The following is an 18,603-nucleotide window of genomic DNA, read 5'->3' as shown; positions in this document are numbered from 1 at the left end:
GCACCACCTACTTCCCATCAGTCCTAAAAAGCCTTGAAAAAAAACAAAAAGCTACAGAACGGAAGTTCCTCTTGATATACCTTGGTTAAAAATAGAACCATTTTCATAAAACACATTTTGAGGTAAAATATAGCAAATAATAGTTTGAAGTAGCAAACAATAGTTTTAAAGAAGGAAAGAGCAGAACTTTCACATTAGCCGTGATGAGTTCTGCACATTTTTAAGAAAATATTTCACTAATCTCAAGCAAGTAGAAAGCACTTTTTTTTTTTCCCGTTGAGAAGAGTGAGTAGCAATGATGACGGATGAAACACTAAATTCCAGGAGGAGTAGAGATATTGGAAAGCAGACATTTCACAGGATTTCGGGAGGATTCTTCTGTAGTCATTCAACGTTAGATGCTCAGTTTTACACTTGTCTGCTTGCTAACAGACAGGAAGCTAATAGGTAAGATTGCTGAGCGTACCCTTCAAGAAGTAATCAACTATTATTGACTTTACAAATATAAATTTACTTCTGATACCAGTGACAATATTTAATACTGGCTTTATTCAATATAGACAAGCCATAKAATTATTTCTACCACTAAGTACTTTTATCTAATCAGTGGAAAACACATAAGACTAAAAATTTCAATGAAGTCAAAACATTATATATGACAGAGAGTCTGATGATTTTTTTTATCATGATTCTTAACAAAAAGAATATTAACTTACCAGCTTAATGGCCACATACTCATTTGTGTATAAATTTTTCCCTTAAAAAAAGAAAAAAAAAAAAAAGCAAGAATGTGAGACTTTGGCAGTGACATCTTACAAAAGCAAAGAACTTTGAGGAATGTATTGTCCCCTTCTTGGCATAAGAACTTCCATATAAAACAGACTTATAACCAATTTCCTCAGCCACTGCTTGTCAAAGAGCTTATTGGAAAGCACAGTCTGTGCCCATGACTAGTTCAGTTAACAATTTACTTGTGCTTTAATTGCACTAAAGTAACACATGACTTTTGCAAGTAAGGCATGAATAGCAGTTTGGTCAGAGTAACAGAAATTGAAGATTTGGTTTGTGATTTATGGGAAAAAAGTCTGGATAACTGAAAAAAATCTAAAAACATGTTCAATTTTTATGTTAACTTTTAACATATAATTCCACTGTTTTAATACAGTTCACAACCAAAWGTGGGAGTAGCTACTGTAAATTTTTAAGACTCATGATGCGGTAATAATTTAGTAAATTAATTGCCTGAGGCTTTGTTCTCTCTTTTTTTTTTTAAATATTAATCATATGACAAGAGGCCTCTAGAGAGAAAAAAAATAGATTAATATCAACATCTCCTGAAAATGCTTTAACTAGAATGCCAGACCACATCACTAGAACCTAGAAGTTCAGTTAAGTTAATCTGTATCACAAGCATTGCTACTATGTATACTTGAGTAAAACAAATACTCTTATTTCAAACTAGAGCTGAGGTTTACAGTTAGACATTAAACATTATTTGTACATACATTTGAAGTTTTTTTCAATTTTAGATTAGAGATTAAAAACGTACATGCACCATTGTGATAAAAAAAAGATACTGGCACTGTGGGATGACTTTTCCTGTTAAAGTAAAATATCACTTAAATCTTAAGAAATTCTTGTTCATATTTTTGATGCCAAATGTTCTTTTGACCCTAAATGTTCTGGTACAGATTTGAAACACATTTTTAACCATGTGAAGCACACTCTTCAGAAWATTTGACTCTTGAATAGTGCAAGACCCGATTTTATCTTTGCTGATAAACAGTGTGGACTATTCCATCAATTTTGCAGAAATTTCAATAGCCTAAAATAGCTAGAAAAAAATAAGAAGCAAGTGGAATGTGTATTGATTTGCTACACTCAGGATTTATCACAGCAAGACACTTAAAATTTATTTAAATTATATTGTGGTATTGGAATGTCAGATCTCATCAAAACTTTGAATTAGCAACAGCTATTTTTTTCCCCCAACATGGAACTCTGGTAATTTWTTTCCTTTCATTGGAAGAACTACAACAGCAACTGGAGTGTAACTAAACTTCTTATTTCCTGACAAAAGGTATCTCTGCACTTTAATTTAAATCTTCTTTTAAGTCCTTAAGACTGGACCATTATACACACGCTCAAAATACAATCGCAGTTTTGTGATATATTTCAACAAGTTATCATCAAGTTAAGTGCTTGCATACATCTTCATATGACAGAATATTCATTACATATGCAAAAAAGAGTAAAGGTTGAAAGAAAAAAAGAAAAAAGCTGTTGCCCTTAGCTGTTGGAATGGCAGCATGCTATCTCCCTTCTTTTCTTTTACTTGTTTGCCCAGTTTTATTTCAGTATTACATTCAAAGCCTTTCCACTTTAATATGAGTGTCTCACCTAATACATACTCTAGGATTCAACTGTTGCCAGTAAATGAGATTAACTATTTTAGATTAACAGCAAATTAACAGTGTTGCATGTCATCAGCAATCCAAGATAAAATCCCTAGAAATATTAACAGTTATCTATAGTATTAAATGAGATGTATTAATCAGACTGGTATGGTTTAGTTCACATAGAGCTTTCAAAGAAAAACAGCATTGAAGGTCAATTTAAGAAAACTGAAGAGCTGAAGGCAGAATTGCTAGATCTTTAACTGCACAAAAAAAATGTGCAAATGCACATATCTAACACTTCAAGAGTCAAAATGGATTAGCTTTGTTTTATTGTTACAAATAATTAGAGCACCTCTTCAGAAACTACTTAACACACAGTGCCTGTAGGTATAGAGAAGCCACCTTTCTTTTCACAGTAGCAATATGCTGAGTTTGTTTACACTTCTGACGCATACCAGATATAACAGCTCCAGGGAGAACWACATTAAAGCTATGTTATACTATCTTCCTGTAGGACAATGAGAAGTTTTTCTACCAAAAGGGGGAGGGAAAAATACTGACAAAAAAAAAAAACCCCACACAGAAACAATACAGAAATACAGAACAAAAAAGGCAGCATTCATCCAGAAATTCTTCAAAATTGCCCAGGTCTTTCCTTGCCCCTTCTCCAAAGCTTTCTACAGTGAAATCCCTTCTGTCTAACCAACTGCCAGCCATTCCTTGCTCCGTCCTGCCACACTGATGATGACAGCCAGCGAAGCTCCAAGGCTGCCTGCTGCAGTTCTGCAGCCTGCTGAAGATGCGATGCACACTGTTGTTCCCCAGTTATTCCCAAGAATACTACAGGAAGGCTAGAAGTATGGGGGAAGGCTGTTTTACAACATGCTTAGGGAGGCAGGAGAAGGTTGTTTAGTCCAAAAGGATCAGAGTAGTTTTAGGATATTAGGAGATGCAGCAAAATTCAGTTAAAAAAATACATAGCACATACACTCAAAGACATTTCCAGTATCTTGCAAATTGGCCAAATTCAGGGTAACGATAGAAAGTACTATTAGTCCTAAAAAGTCTCCTACTGTATGCACATACATGAATACAGGATAGAGCTGTAACACTCTTTCCACAGGCATTTCCATTTCTAGTCTGCATGCATGCTTTGAATCAAGTAARCCAAAAGAGAGATCTTACCTAATCGTAGTTCTCCAAAATTACCACATCCAATTTTTTTGCCAACTCTAAAATTAGGTCCGACCATTAACACTCCAGAATGTGAAGAACTGGATCCCCGTGGATTGTGGCCTGATCTCCCACTAGGTCGTGCCATTCTTTCATCTGGTTTGTCCTTGTCTTTTTTTTTATTCTCCATTTCAAGTTTAGGGTACTCCGCTTTGATTTCTTCTTTTTAATTCAGTAATAGCAAACTCAAATTCAACAACGTGAAAGCAAAGACATCACTAATGAAGTGTCCAGCTGGTTTCTGTCAGTTATTAGTCAACAACAGCGTATTCATCCCATTTGCAAAATATTTCTTCCTTGATTGTTTCTGTAGTAAACCTCCAGAACATATCCTACCAGCAGGATTTTCTAGTGTTTACAGGAACTCTGTAAATAAAAGACAAAATTACACAATGAAGTATGATTCTTGTAAAGAATCACCTTTCTTCACCTGAAGTTATGCAATTAAAAAATAACTAACTTCTCCATGAATAACCCTACTTCAAGATAAAATTCTCTCACTACAGCACATAAATGCAACAGAAACTGCTGTAGCTTTGAAGTGAGCTTAGAAAAAGATTAAAGCTAAATATAAGTTTTATGGAAGCTTTTCTTTTGGAAAAAAAACCTTTCCGACCCCGTGAATGCACTTGGCATTGCTATTAAAAAACTACAGCTTATGCCAACTTCGCGAGAAAAAGCATTTTTCATCTACTTTCTTTTTCAAAGCATTTAATGTTTTTTTTTCCAAAGTAATATGTTTACCTACTAAAAGAAATACTTAAACAACAGTGAATGATATTCAAACATAAAATGTTTATCTTTTGCATAACTGCTATTTCTGAAAATTGCTATTTTCTGATTTATTCATTTAATGACAAGGACATAGCACTTCTTCCTAAAACTCCCAAATTTAGGAAYACAATCTATTTACATACCATAACAATTCTGCCTCCTCCCCATCCCCCAATTCATATATTTGTTTCTCCTCARTTTCATTGCCTTGAGACTCATTCCAACAGGGACTTCAGTAAGAACAYAGTGTTAGTTAACTGATAAAATAAACATTCAAAATAAAGCTTAAATATTCAATACATTCTGTTATATTCACTTAAGTCTAGCCTACTTTAAACATGGGAATATACAGTAGTCAAACAAAATATTTTCTAGAAAAAAATAACTTTGYTTCTAAATGTTATTTATGTAGCCTAAAGTCAGTCATCAGGAACCTTTTCTTAAACCTAACTCTCAACATTAAAAATTGTATTTTGTATCTTATTACAATATTTTAAAAAGTCAAAGAGACAGTAAAGAAAGCAAAAGGACATGAAAGACGACCCTACAAGTTGTACATGCTGAATCATGGATTATTCATGACATGATCTTAAGAYTACGATAGTTGAAAACCACTAATCTATCAGCTTAATTATGAAGCACACAGAAGCTTATTTTAAAGGTAAACACAATCATTCCAATGTGAAAGACAAGAAAGTGAAAGACATGCTTTGGCACAAAGGGAAAAAGCAAAAGCAGGCCAAGTAGAACTTTCTAATGCAAGCAAAAACTATTGAATAGTGGTATAATACAGACAAAAGCATCTAAGACGGAAAAACATGAGCACATTTGGTYACAGCATTCTCTTACAAGTTCAAGCACCACAGGCTATCCTAAAGTCAGTACTTTTGAAAGTACAGATCTCAGAAAAAATAGGCTCAATGGGAAGTGACAGGTAACCTCCCTTACCCACTGTGCTAAATGAGTTAAGGAAGAAATAGAACCAGAAATGGAATGCACTGAGTGCAAGATTGCAAAGGCACCATCTAGTACTGAGGAAGATCAGCACATTTGAAGCAATACACATGCATACTAAACGTATTAAGTACTAAAGAAAAAATAGTTATGCTCTAGGTCTCACTTTCTAYAGTGAGAAATATCAAGGTAAACAATTCTAGTCTTCAAAGAGCTAACATATAACATTCAGAGCAAATAAACGTTATGTATAGTACTGCCAGCACCAAAAGGTAAAAGACACCACAGCTGATGCCTTGCTAATCTCAGTACGAGAGAAAAGGCTCGGTTTCCTGGCACTAGGACCAACATGTTCATATTGCAAAGAGCAGGGAGAGCTTTGGGCACAATGAAAACTCAGGGAGGCACTAACAGCTCCTGTGGACAGGTCTCACAACAGAACACCAGAAGAAACTGAGTACGTAGACAAATCTGAAGGGATTCAAATCTGATTTCAGAGTAAGCAGGGCTCCTAGCTAACTKCTGCAAAAGACTTGTTAACATATACAATATGTAATTATATGTTATTTAAAATTAATCTCTAATATATCAGAATTTCACTTCAGAAAGCCAAAATAATTGTAAAGTTTTTTCTCTTCAGATCTCCCGTTTTGCCTTTGCCTTTTTARGTATCACCTGGGCACAGTATGTAGTCTTGCTAATATAGAAAAAGCTTTGCTAAAGCCGGCACAGCCAAGGCGATGAAAAGTAAGTGATGATGTGTTAGAAGCATGGAATAACAAGCAGCCATATGAGGACAAAGGGCACCAGAGACTCAAATGAAGCACTAAGACAATGGTGATTAAGAAAGCATCTGTGAGCCAAGGAAGGTCTATCATCACTGAAAAAGCTCCCTATCTCATGCTGATCAGCTCATGTAACACTAAAGCAGCACCAACCAAGAAACCAAGCTGTGAGCTCAAGGACAAGTGAGTGTTTTCACAGAGCACACTAGCTGCTCTGTATGCTTGCTTRTCCAGATGAGACTTAAGCAGTTTCCACAATGCTGAAGTTTCGCCAGTGAGAAAGTCATTTGCCAAAGTAATAATGTTAATCYACCTATAATCCAAGGAAAAACTTTAATCTGGGAAGCCCAAACTATATCTGAATCCATTCCACACATAACCAAACACTAACAGCAATGCCAAGAACTAGTCTTAGCTTCTAGTGTTCGGTCATGAAGGCCTCCAGGGAGCAATCAGCAAGACCATGGTTTACAAAGGGTCATCTGCATAAGACACTCTTCTCCTTGTCTGCTGTCTCAAAAAATGTGTTTCTGAAGCTCAGAAGAYGGAGAGAGAAAAACAATGGCATATTTCAATCAAAACTGTTTTGAAAACAGGAGCGTTCCACTCCTATACAAAAAGCTGATCTACTAAACTGTTCTTTGTAGCAGACTAACTTGTTCCCTCCGAACTCCAAAYTCTGAAGTGGAGGCACTGTCTCGTGCCTTCACTACAAAACCACACGCAGTAAYAAGCTCCAAAAGGAAAAACGCAATATGCATATTAAGAAAAAAAACTTCATGTTTAAGAGTCCCCTGCAACTCCAGCTGCTGTGTTGCAGACATATCCTCCCTACAAATGCCACTTCCTGCTGTTAGAGGTTGAACATCAAAGGGCAGCAAGMAATCTGACAGTCTTGTTCATAGACTCTGCAGAAAACTAAGCACCATACTAGAGAATTCAGTTCAACTGAAGGGGAGGACAAATGCTTGAAGGCAAGAGAGAAAGACGTCACCAGAATTATGAGAAAGGGAAAAAGTCGAGGAAGAAACAGGGCTCAAAGGGAACACAGGGAAGACTGCCACTCCTGTTCTCTTTCCATCTCAAGCCTTCATGTCAAAACTGCAGATAACTAATACAATGGGAAGACAAACAAGGTTCTGCATCTATAAAAGACAGTGGCTTGCTATGAGACTCAGTGTCCCAAACCTAATTTTTCTTCCACAGAAGAAAAATGTGCCATATTCTTGGCACAGAACACCGCAACCTGCTACAGCCATCTGTTGTAGATGGCATTTGCTTTATTTTTCTKTTCAGATAGGACCCCCTGCAAGGCAACTGAACTACCACACATATTAAAATGAATATCCAGAGACCTCTGTAAATGGCACAGACTGAGAGACTATAAAGAAGAGAGCACAGACTATACCTTCAGCGACAAAGCAGTTGCTAGGAATCAGAAAAGACAGCACAGGATTTTCACAAAGTTCCCAAGAAGCAGTCACTCACCTGCAACAGTAAAGAGGAGTAAGGGTTGCCATGCATAAGCTTGCCTACTTTCATTCTCTTTTTCCTAGATTTTAGTTCCCTGCTTAAGCCTTAATTCCCCACAGCACGATGTAAAAACACCCTGAAAACAAATCACACTAAACCAAAACATTTAAATTGAGAATGACAATATACTATTCTGAAAACACATGAATGAAATTAAGTGTTCATTTTACAATGCTTCTAACCTGTTTAAATGCTGTATTTTTATGTCTGGCAGCTTTTGAAGTTGATTTTACCTTATGCCCTACTCTGATTCAGTTAAATATGCCTTCAAATGGTATACTACGCTAACTTTCTATTCAAGAGTTCTATTTATAAATGTATTAGCGTAAGATTTGCACTTAAGCATGTGAGATAACCATGTGGTGTATTTATAACCTGTAAGTAGTATTAAGTTATCAGAGATGGAGGCTTATAATAAGGTTATACTCTTTATTTACTAAAATACTCTATCAGCATACTTGAATGAAGTTTCCTACAAATCTAGAGTCTAGTATTTTAGATGTTACCTGAAAGAGATACTATCCTTCTCAACTCTTAAAGTAATAAAATCTTTATATAGAAAAGCAATAAGGAAAATCAATACTGCCTCAGCCTGTTTTTAACCCACTCCACACCTAAACAATTGTCCAATCAGATGTTCTCTTCTTGCAAACATGTGCACACAAGTTACTTTATAAATTGAAACACAGCCAATTCARAATAGATTCTGAAGAAATGAAGACAATGTAAAAGACACTACTGCCAATACTTAATGCTGCTTTTTACTCTGCATTTGAATTTAGTAGTTGATAGTTTCAAAAAAAATTATAAGTATATTCACACAACATTATCTAATATTAACTGGATAGAACACATCAAGACATATGTCTTACAGCTACGTACATTGTCCAAGGGCTTAAGAAAACTTGACAGGACTTATCCTACAAGAATTATCAGCTAACTTTAAAACAAAAAAGACATCTAGTGTTTTAAGATTTCACTTCTAATTGTACCATAAAACAATATTCTCCAGTCTAAAAGACGATTATTACTTTTATTATTATTTTTATGATTTCTTGTACAACTACAAATAATACTTGAAGAATAAGTAATAATTATAGAAAAGACAATCTACCCCAAACTCATGCCACCCTACCTCTAAAAAAATAAAAATAAAATAACTTATACAGATTCTTCAATGAGAACATTATTTTCACAAATTACACCCTACACCAAGCAAGGTTGTTCCTCAAACAAGATTTCAGGAACAGCAGTAAGGTCTTTTTTGAAAAAAAAAAAAAAAAAAGAAAAAAAAAGAATCTATCACAACTGATGTGATACCTGTTCTACCTCTTCTACAAAGAGATCAAGGAAAAAAAGACCAAGACTGAAGCAAATAAATTACTGCAGTAATTTAATCATGTTGCATGCTCCCCTCTTTTTCCAAATGAAGTAAAGGAATTGTACTTAGCATGTCCTCATTTATTAGAAATTAATTCTATTTCCTGTATTTGACTTGGAAAAGCAACAGTCATATTTTTCAAATTTGTGAAAATCCAAACACTGAATGTTTGGTGAGTACAGTGAGTAACTTTTAAGCAATGCCAAGACATATAGCCAAGCATGAAATTTTTAGTTTAAGAAACCAATACTTCTGAAACTTTCATAACCACAGAGATCTGCAAACATATGTTACCCAGATACCACCTTAAAAATCAAAATACAAAAAGTTACACTGTGTTCAAAGAATACAGATAAGTATGAACATTTATCCAACAGTATTTTTGTAAACAGTACTAATGTTTTGACAGCAAATAAAAGAGCAAGAAAAGTCACTATAAAAAGGAAACAAAGTAAATCATAAACAAACATTACTTAACAGGCTCCTTAAAAAKTTAAAATACTATTCCATGATGATTAAGTAATGCTTTGAGGAGTGGTTTCCCTAAACACTTCAAATCAACAGTTGTTACAGACACTCTGCTTATTTAAATAGGTGTACCTGTAGTGTATCTTTTATCAGAGTCCTGCCAAGGTACATGAGAAAACATGTACATTTTTAACATACTTAATACATGTCAGAAGACAAATATTCCTGTAATTTTCTCCAGAATGCAAGCATTCACTTACAACAATTTCTAATAAAATAATCTGCCCATCATTTGACAAAAATAGAGCATTTAGATTTTTATCTCACAGAAGCTGCTGTACAACACTGAAATATTTGTYTTGGAAATATAAAAGTCATTCATGCTTTTGTTGCATTAGGTTTTATTCATTACACTTACCTATGAAAGAGTTACACTGTTCATGGCAATATTTTTTCTTCACCAGAATGATAATATTTTAGATGGAAAGCCCTGGAAGGCAAAAAGTTGTAGGTATGTAGTACCAGCTCTTGCATTCTAATACTTCTACTCACAGAATGGCTGAGGTTGGAAGGGACCTCTAGAGATCATCTAGTCCAACCCCCTGCTCCAGCAGGGACACCCAGAGCATGGGGCACAGGGCAGCATCCAGGCGGGTTTGGAAGATCTCCAGAGAAGGAGACTCCACAGCCTCCCTGGGCAGCCTGTGCCAGGGCTCTGTCATCGTCACAGTAAATACCGAATGAAAGTAAAGTACTTATTTTGGGTTAACAGCATTAGTTTTCTTAAAGTGTTAAGTAGAACAATTGATTATTTTGTTGAAAGACTCAAAATAATTTAAGATTCAGAAGTCAAACAGCATGTAAAAGTGCCTATCAACTAAGGCAAAGCTCTTTTCCTGCTACATTAAGTTTAATGATCTATATTCTCTTTACTCTGATCTATATTCTCTGTACTCTGCCCATGGAGTACATCCTCCTCTTCCCCAATTCCATGTTTGCTTTCCTGTTCCATTTTCATTATTCTCATAAATGAGCAAACTGCTTGTAAAAAACATAAGATGTAAATAACTTGATCAGTAAGTTTCACCCAGATAACAGGGCATGTTTAATATTTGAGTGCATCCTAGTTGTAACAGTACAAAGACAAAGACACAACAAAAGCCAAGTTAACAAAGCAATGTCATAAAACTGACAGGTCTATTTACATGGAATTTTGAAAAGGAAAAGGATGCAAAGGAAACTCAGAAAAACATCATAATGTCATTACATAGTAGAAAAATAGATCTTAATCAGAAATTAGATCTTCTATTCATATAGATTGAGGACAAACAATGAAATGAAACTGAAAGACCAGAAACGAAGCAGTTAATGAAGATGCAGAAGTGCCATTAGCTAGAGGTTTTATTTGGTGGAATTAGATAGATATTCCCAAGCACTGAGCACAGACTGCCTGAAAAGCAGGAAAAAATGCTGAAGAATGCAAGAGAAAGTGAAGATATAAACTAGTCATATATTTCATTTGGCAGAAAGCAAACCAATACACCAAGCACTTGAAGGAAAAATCAAAAAAAAAGTGATCTAGGATTCAATTTTAAACAAGTGAAAAAGTAGTCATTACAAAAGAGAGCAAGGCTCCTCGTCCCTATCAAGATATTTGTTACATATAAATAACACAGACAAACTAGTATCAACTTATCGACAAGACTATGGTAATACCAACCCAAAACACAAACCCAATTTGTAATATGAGGACAGAACATTTGCTGGGTACACAGAGAATTAAGTATTTTTGCCCAAACCAGTTTTATCTCAATTTAAGTACGAATTCAAAGGCAACTCATTCCTTGGATTTACCACTAGAATGATCTCTAGCACTTCTGATTTTGGAACTACAATAGTGACTCTCAATTCAAGAGAGTTTGCTCAGAGCTACACTTCATGAAATTACTACATCATAGTTTACCTATATACATTATTTCAAATTCTTATATACACGACTTCCTAAATTCAATAGTGTTCTCTCYACAGTGCAATAGGAGTTTACTTACTTGCTCACTAAAGCTAAGACTTACTTGAACCACTCCCTAAAGTCCCTTCCCCAAAAGTTAGACGAGCATTTTGTGGTATTTGCAGAAAACAGACCCCTTATTTCTTGAAAAGGAATGAAAGGGTTTACACTACAGAAGCATGTTTTGCACATTGATGTTTTCAGCTAAAATTTGCTTAGTTAATGGCAAGGAGATTCAAACCACAAAAAAAAAACCTGATTTGAAATGCCTTTTTTTGCACACTGATAAACTTTACATACAGAGGAACTCCATAAGTCACCATGGAACTTGCATATATAAGCAAAGGTGAACCTTTTTCTCCTAGATTGAGCATTCATAATTTAAAATTAGAGGACTGCAACATCAACTATGAGCAAGAAGGATAATAATGCAAAACCACAAAATATGTGCTTGAATGTTTTTCAATCATATAATCACATTTGCTCTTCAAGTATCTTGGAGACAACTGTCAATTCTTCGGGTAACACCATTACCAAATATCCTACATACTCAAACAGCTTCTTTCACATGTACTGTCAAAAAAAAAAAAAAAAAAAAAACCACATTCACTTAAAAGCTAGATGGGCTGACAATTTTAAACACCACGAAATTTTATAACATGAATATTTAATTTCCTGCAGAGTCACACTCAACAGGACATAATAACATCCTATTCAAAGTCAGGTTTAGCGGAACCTAATTGCTGCCAGACTATTAGCAGACTGCTAAAATTCAAATACATGGAGGTCAGACCAGTAAAGGCTACATCCAGAAAACACTTTAGATTTTTCTAGATAACAGATGGGTTATATATACATATCTCAGTATCAGTTAAAAGTGTCTCACTTAAGGCATTCTATACCATATTACAGACACTATTCAAAAGTAATAAAAAAGACTTTTGCAGGAAGGGATTTGAAGACTTAACCCCTCCATTCAGACAAATCTCAGATAGCTGAGCCTGCAGCAGCACCACTATAATAACACGGAAGTTATGCCGCCCTGTGCCCCGTGCTCTGGGTGTCCCTGCTGGAGGATCTCTAGATCTCTAGAGATCTGGATCTCCAGAGGTCCCTTCCAACCTCAACCATTCTGTGATTCTCTGTCATATATGCATAGATAAATTTTTCAAACAAACAAATGACTCTATGGTTACTATCATAATACCTGGATGATCATTATTGCTTGTAAGTTTTAAACTGGAAAGTTATTTCATGCAAGAAACCCATAACAGAATCAAAAGTAAAAAAGTTAACTCCACAATTAGGTCAAAATACTTCACGATTTATCACATGACATAAGTTAAAAAAGTAAACACATTATCCTTACTTTCAACTGAGATGCTATATTGAGAGTTCTGAAATATTCAGAACATGCACAGAACTTGCAAAGATACTACACACACTGAGATGTTCTTCAATAATTCAGGAAATCTATTTTCTGATATATTTTTTGCCTGGCAGAGAGTAAACTCAATTTCTATTTTCTGAAYTCATCAAAATATTGACAAACATGGCTCAGTGTTTGAATAGATATTAAAAATATTTTTCTTGTAAAGCAAAATTCACTTTCTATAAAATTTATGRCATTTCATCTTCCTATTTGTCAATAATCTGTATGCATGTTGCTCATTATTTTACATTTCTTTGAAAGCATTGTTTTAATTAAGCTCAACAATATCAGAACTTATTCACTTGTAACTATTCTTCTTTGTGCATAACAATTTCATCTACTTGAGAGACACAGGAATCTTTTTCTGAGTCTAAAGCAGTGCAATCCTTTTCTTTCTCTTAATATAAAAAGAAAACACAGCTTTCGTATTGACTACTTCTATCTTAGTAGCTTGAAGTTTCATTACATTTTTAGGTGTTACTTGATTTGTTTGAGTAAGTTTTCATCATATCATTTTATCATTCTGATTTCAGTCACCTTCAAACATTGTAAAAGAAACATGCAGATGACCTGCAGCAACACTATTACCCCCCTCCTTTCCTCTTCCTCTCCGCCCCACCAAGAAATGYGGCAGATTTTAATTCATCTGAAAAACAGCAATGAACATTTTCAGGTTAGCGTAACACCTGTAGTTAGAAGATATTAATCTCATGTTAATAGAGATAACAATCTCATGTTAATGAGATTAGAAAAAACATGGAACACAAGAAGTAAGGAAGGACCAAAAATTTCACTTTAGAAATGTATTCCCTACATCTATTTTGCATAGAAAATATACCGTAATACACTACTGAGTTGGAAACTCTTCCTGGATTTTCAACATCAAAGAGATAAAACTAGCAAATACAAAAGAATTGCATATTTTGGGCATATAAATATGATGCTATCATCTTTCCTGATGCTGATAAATCTAAAAAATATTTTTGTTTACTTATCACCATTTATAAGATTGTACCTCAAAGTTAGGTAGGTAAAATCTTTTTTGTTAACTCAATGGAATCTGTATAGTCCCAGTTCACAAATATAAGCTTCACTCACAGAAGCAGCCTTATTGAAGACCCTAGGTAACTTGTTGTCAAAGTCACTTTTTCATGAAAAAAATTACTCAGGCAAGTCTTCAAAAAAATATCTGGGAGATGTATATCTGCCAAAAAAAAATAAAGTCCAAAGTTGTATTCTTCTTCTAGTATCAGCTGCCAAACCACTATTTCAAAGTTCTAGTATGAACTTTCAAAACCACACTTAAAAAGCTCTTTTCACAGAAAAAGTTCATCAAATTACATTATCATGTAAAATGCTCCTTTAGTACTCAAAACATAGCAGAAAAACAGATTTGATGCTTTAAATTAAAAACTTGTTGCATATCAACAGGCATATCTAACAGATGAAATTAAACACATTAAGCCACCTAGCCAAAACCTAGCCACAAGTACACTTTGCATCTATGTAAAATAGTCTTAAAAGTCCCTTCTAGTTAAACTACTGCAATTTTTTATTATACCAGGATTCAAAGTCAGACTTAAAGAAATGGGAAGTCTGTGAACTTCAGTATCTGACCTACACATTAATTCTGCAACCAGGAGGACGTGACCACATGTCTTCTAAGGTCATAGCTGTACCTGAAGATAAAATTAAATATGATTGAAGCACTCCAGCACTACAAGGAAAAGCACTCCCTAAAAGCACAAAGACAGKTTTTTTTTTCAGGTTAGAATTTGGATAATAGTGTGTTTTAGCATTCCAAAAATGCTAGACAAAAAGCACCAATTATGAACTGCACTTCACCAAATACAGTGTATGTATCTACTATCTGTTTATTTCACTGAGGGGAATATAAGTTGTATTCTATCAGCAGGGCTTAGAGGGGGATCAAACTTAATGTATTTTAACTGGCCTTTTCCACTTCTAATTGCACTCACATCAGAATTCCATTACTGAAATTAATTATTATTATTAATGAATTATTAAATTCAGGAAAAAGAAACCTGAAAAATGTGTCACATACTGCTGCCTGACTGATCATAATCTGATCCCATAAGACAGTCATCTTTCATCTATCTTACTGAACATTATTCTACTTTACTACCCCAGAGATACAGTCCTAGCAAGTTTCACAGGCCTTGACAACACAGAACTACTAAGAGAATGTTTTCACACCTCCGCCTTTCTTCATTTTGATTTTACTTTCCTAAGAAATCTGCGCTCTCAACCATTCCTGAATCAATCTTTTGCCTCCCCTCCCAGTGCTCTGTTAGAGTCCAGCCATGACTCTACCAAACTGCAGCTCAAGTCTGCTCTCTCATATGAGGTCAGTATTCCTGGTTCATTTTGATTGGGGAGCTAGGAAGTATTTGTGTTTACTCCCAGCTTTGACAAAACTCCTCATCACAGACCTGCACGCTTGTTCACTGCCCAAGCTAGGTACTTCCTCCTTTCCTTGGGTTGCTACAAGGGAAACACTAAAATTATAAGACAGAAAGTCACTTGTGCTAAATGTATTGCCCAGCACCACACTGATCTTTCTTTATAACCTGCAGCACGTTCCAGAATATTTTCCTCTATCACAGATTCACAGAATATTTAAGGTTGGAGGGGACCTCTAGAGATCATCTAGTCCAACCTTCCTGTTCAAGCAGGCACACCTAGAGCATGTGGCACAGGGTGGCATCCAGGCGGGTTTTGAAGACCTCCAGAGAAGGAGACTCCACAACCTCCCTGGGCAGCCTGTTCCACTGCTCTGTCACCCTMACAGTAAAGAAGTTSCTCCTCACCTGGAGACYGGACTTCCTGTGCTCCAGCTTATGGACACCTCCCCTTGTCCTATCGCTGGCCACTAATGAAAAGAGCTTGTCCCCTTCTTCCCTGCATTCTCCCTTCATGAACTTATACATGTTAATCATAGCCCCTCTCAGCCTTCTCTTCTCCAGAGAAAACAGGCCCAGCTCACTCAGTCTGTCCTCATACGAGAGACGTTTCATTTCCTTAATCATCTTAGTTCCTCTTCGCTGAAGCTCCACATCCCTCCTATACTGGGGAGCAAAGTATTTGGAGAGAATTTTTATAGAATTTCTTCCAAAGTGGGAGCTCTACTGGACAGCTACAAATGGTGTTTCTCAAAGCCTAAAAAGAACAAAATATGGTTAAACAGTGGAGAGGTTGACAGATCACTCCACTGAACTTCTAGTTCCTGATTTAACAGCATCAGAGCTGATCAGAACTTGAGGTTTTTGTTTCTACCCCTCTCTGAACTGCTATAACAGGCCAAGTCTATTTTAGAAATTAACCAGTTTAATCTAACCTAATACTATTTTTAATTCTGAGGCAGAAAACAGTACAAAATTCTTTAATTTGATATTTTTGCCACTGAAAGCAAAAAAAAAGACAACAGATATTAACCAYAGACAACTCTGTATACAGAAGTACATTTTAAGTGCTAAACTATATCTCATGAAAATTCCTAGATTCTGCAACTAAGAATCAAACTTGACAGAAGTGGACAGGGAAACACGATTCTGCTATTTTAATAATCTCTAAATCTCAGTTAGCCAGGTATCTCTTACTGCAATGAGATGCCACACTTACCACACACCTGCAGCTCTTTCCTCACATGAAGAGTTCTCACAACAATGCTACTTTATTAAAACACAGCTACAGCATTGTATTCTCAAAAGGCTCCTAAAATATGATTTTTCACAACTAAGTTCAGTATGAAAAAGCATACCATTGATAAAAAAGAAATCTCAAATACTAAAGTGGAATTAGGTTAGCTACTTGCACGTTAAACACATAAGATGCTTAGTGACTCCGATTTTTCTAAGTCATTAAATCACAATTAAGATAATTTTTTTATTAGCTATATAAGGCATAGCTAAGTCAATAACCTTCTACCATACTGAGCTTTGTAACATAGGTCTCCTTTTGTACATAGCTAAAACTGAAATTAAAAGCTCCAAGATACAAACAGCCAGTATTCTACCTAAGTTGTTTTTGACAGGAATATAATGTGAACTTAACTACCCTCACAGATTTTTGCTTAAAACAAAATTCTAAAGCAGTAAGATACAACAACCTTACTACACAGTGCCTATATTAACATACTTAGCTTCTAACATACTACTTAAGAGATTAGGACAGATTCAGACTAATCATCAGGTTGCTCCCCAAAAGCAACAATATTAGCAAAGCTTTTATCTACAGATTAGGGCTCTATTCCCATACAGCTGCCCTGTAATAACCTCAGTTATTCAGTAATAGCCTCCTCGTTTCCACAACAGTTTCAGATCTCCCTCTAAAATATTTGAGCTTTCTTTTCTTAAAATAGTTTATTGATAGTTCAAAACTGGTTAGAACTAAGAAGTTCCAAAACCYATAAGGGCAACAGATAAGAAAACTACAGTTCAGATAAACTTCACTTCTTAAAATAAATAAAAATTAAGTCTTCATAATAAAATGTTAAGTACAATTAACTGATTCTAGAGTATAGAAGCTAGAAATTTAACAAATATCAAAAGCACATTCTTGGTATGCAAAGATACTTCTGTCTCCATTTGGAGAAAGTTTAGAGCAATTTAGACTTTTTTTGCAGGTGTCTCTTGATGAATATCTTTGCTAAATGTAAATGCCGGCTGCATATTTTATCTTTTTCAGTTTAGACTAATCTCAACCTGAAAATAGACAGAAACAGCCTCAGACTGAAAACACTAAATAGAAATAAAAAGTGGAACATTCAAACCTGATCACAAGGATGATCCTAGGGCCTATGAGCAATCTGCTCGTTAAAATAATGTAGAAAAAGAATGAGTAGTATTTGAGGTAATTTTGCCTAAGAAAGGGATTACACCAGGATTCTTTGCTTTCAGAAGTCAGTCTTTGTAAGTCTCAAGTAAGAAAACAATCAGCAGCTCTGGCTTCTGAAGGTCAGTATATTTTTCCTCCTCTCCATAAAAATCTAGCCAGTGCAGCCATTCAAAATGCAGCAGACGAACACTTATGAGGCAACTAGCTTCTGAGCTAAACTCAGAAACTCAAACCAAACCAAAGTTTAAAGGCTGCAAGACAGCCATCTATGTTCAAAATCATTTTGAGAAAAGCATCGTGAGACCATGCAGTGGCTCAGCACAGACAGAAGGGTAGGTTCCTCCTCTGCTACAGGTGCCTGCTACTCCTCCTGCTCACAGATTATATCTACGTACAATAAAAAACTAGCAAAAAATACTTTTGTCCTCAAAACTAAACAGGCTAGTAAACTGAATGGAAAAAAATGAAGAGGAATTTGGGAAACTGTTGTATTACCTTAGTGATGTTCTACATTGAGTCAGATTAAGTAATCAACCCCAAGTTACAATATTTAAACACCTTATTTGTGTGTTTATCATGGAGTTCAGGGACCCCCAGTCACCTGAGTACATGAGTACACATTTTTGCAGAGGTAGTTCTCTGACCTGTAAAATCTCCTCCTATTCCCAACTCCAGTATACAAGGCACTGATAAGATCTTATTGGACCCACACTAACAGAAAAAAAAAAAAAGAAAAAGAAACACCACACCACTCACATATTCCTAATACTACAAAACAC

The 18,603-nt window shown here is 35.3% G+C and overlaps 1 protein-coding gene across 7 annotated transcripts in view; it reads right to left on the bottom strand.

Annotated features, from left to right (window-relative positions):
* The window catches only part of CSNK1G3 (casein kinase 1 gamma 3), a 50,050-nt gene that overhangs the window by 28,819 nt on the left and 2,628 nt on the right, over positions 1–18,603 (bottom strand). For 5 of the 7 annotated variants that reach the window (XM_026046557.1, XM_026046563.1, XM_026046561.1 and 2 more), the window contains exons 2-5: positions 9,946–10,017; positions 7,554–7,633; positions 3,585–3,998; positions 717–757 (exon numbers count right to left, since the gene is read on the bottom strand). In XM_026046557.1, the coding sequence (XP_025902342.1) occupies positions 717–757; positions 3,585–3,762 (219 nt within the window). In that variant the 5' untranslated portion in view covers positions 3,763–3,998; positions 7,554–7,633; positions 9,946–10,017. The remainder of the gene's footprint in view (positions 1–716; positions 758–3,584; positions 3,999–7,553; positions 7,634–9,945; positions 10,018–18,603) is intronic. The other 2 variants (XM_026046559.1, XM_026046560.1) reach the window with 2 other exon arrangements.

This window comes from Nothoprocta perdicaria, unplaced genomic scaffold (assembly GCF_003342845.1).
Source record: "Nothoprocta perdicaria isolate Ctin4 unplaced genomic scaffold, notPer1 scaffold_45, whole genome shotgun sequence".
Classification (NCBI taxonomy): domain Eukaryota; kingdom Metazoa; phylum Chordata; class Aves; order Tinamiformes; family Tinamidae; genus Nothoprocta; species Nothoprocta perdicaria.
This window is presented reverse-complemented; position numbering and strand designations above follow the sequence as displayed.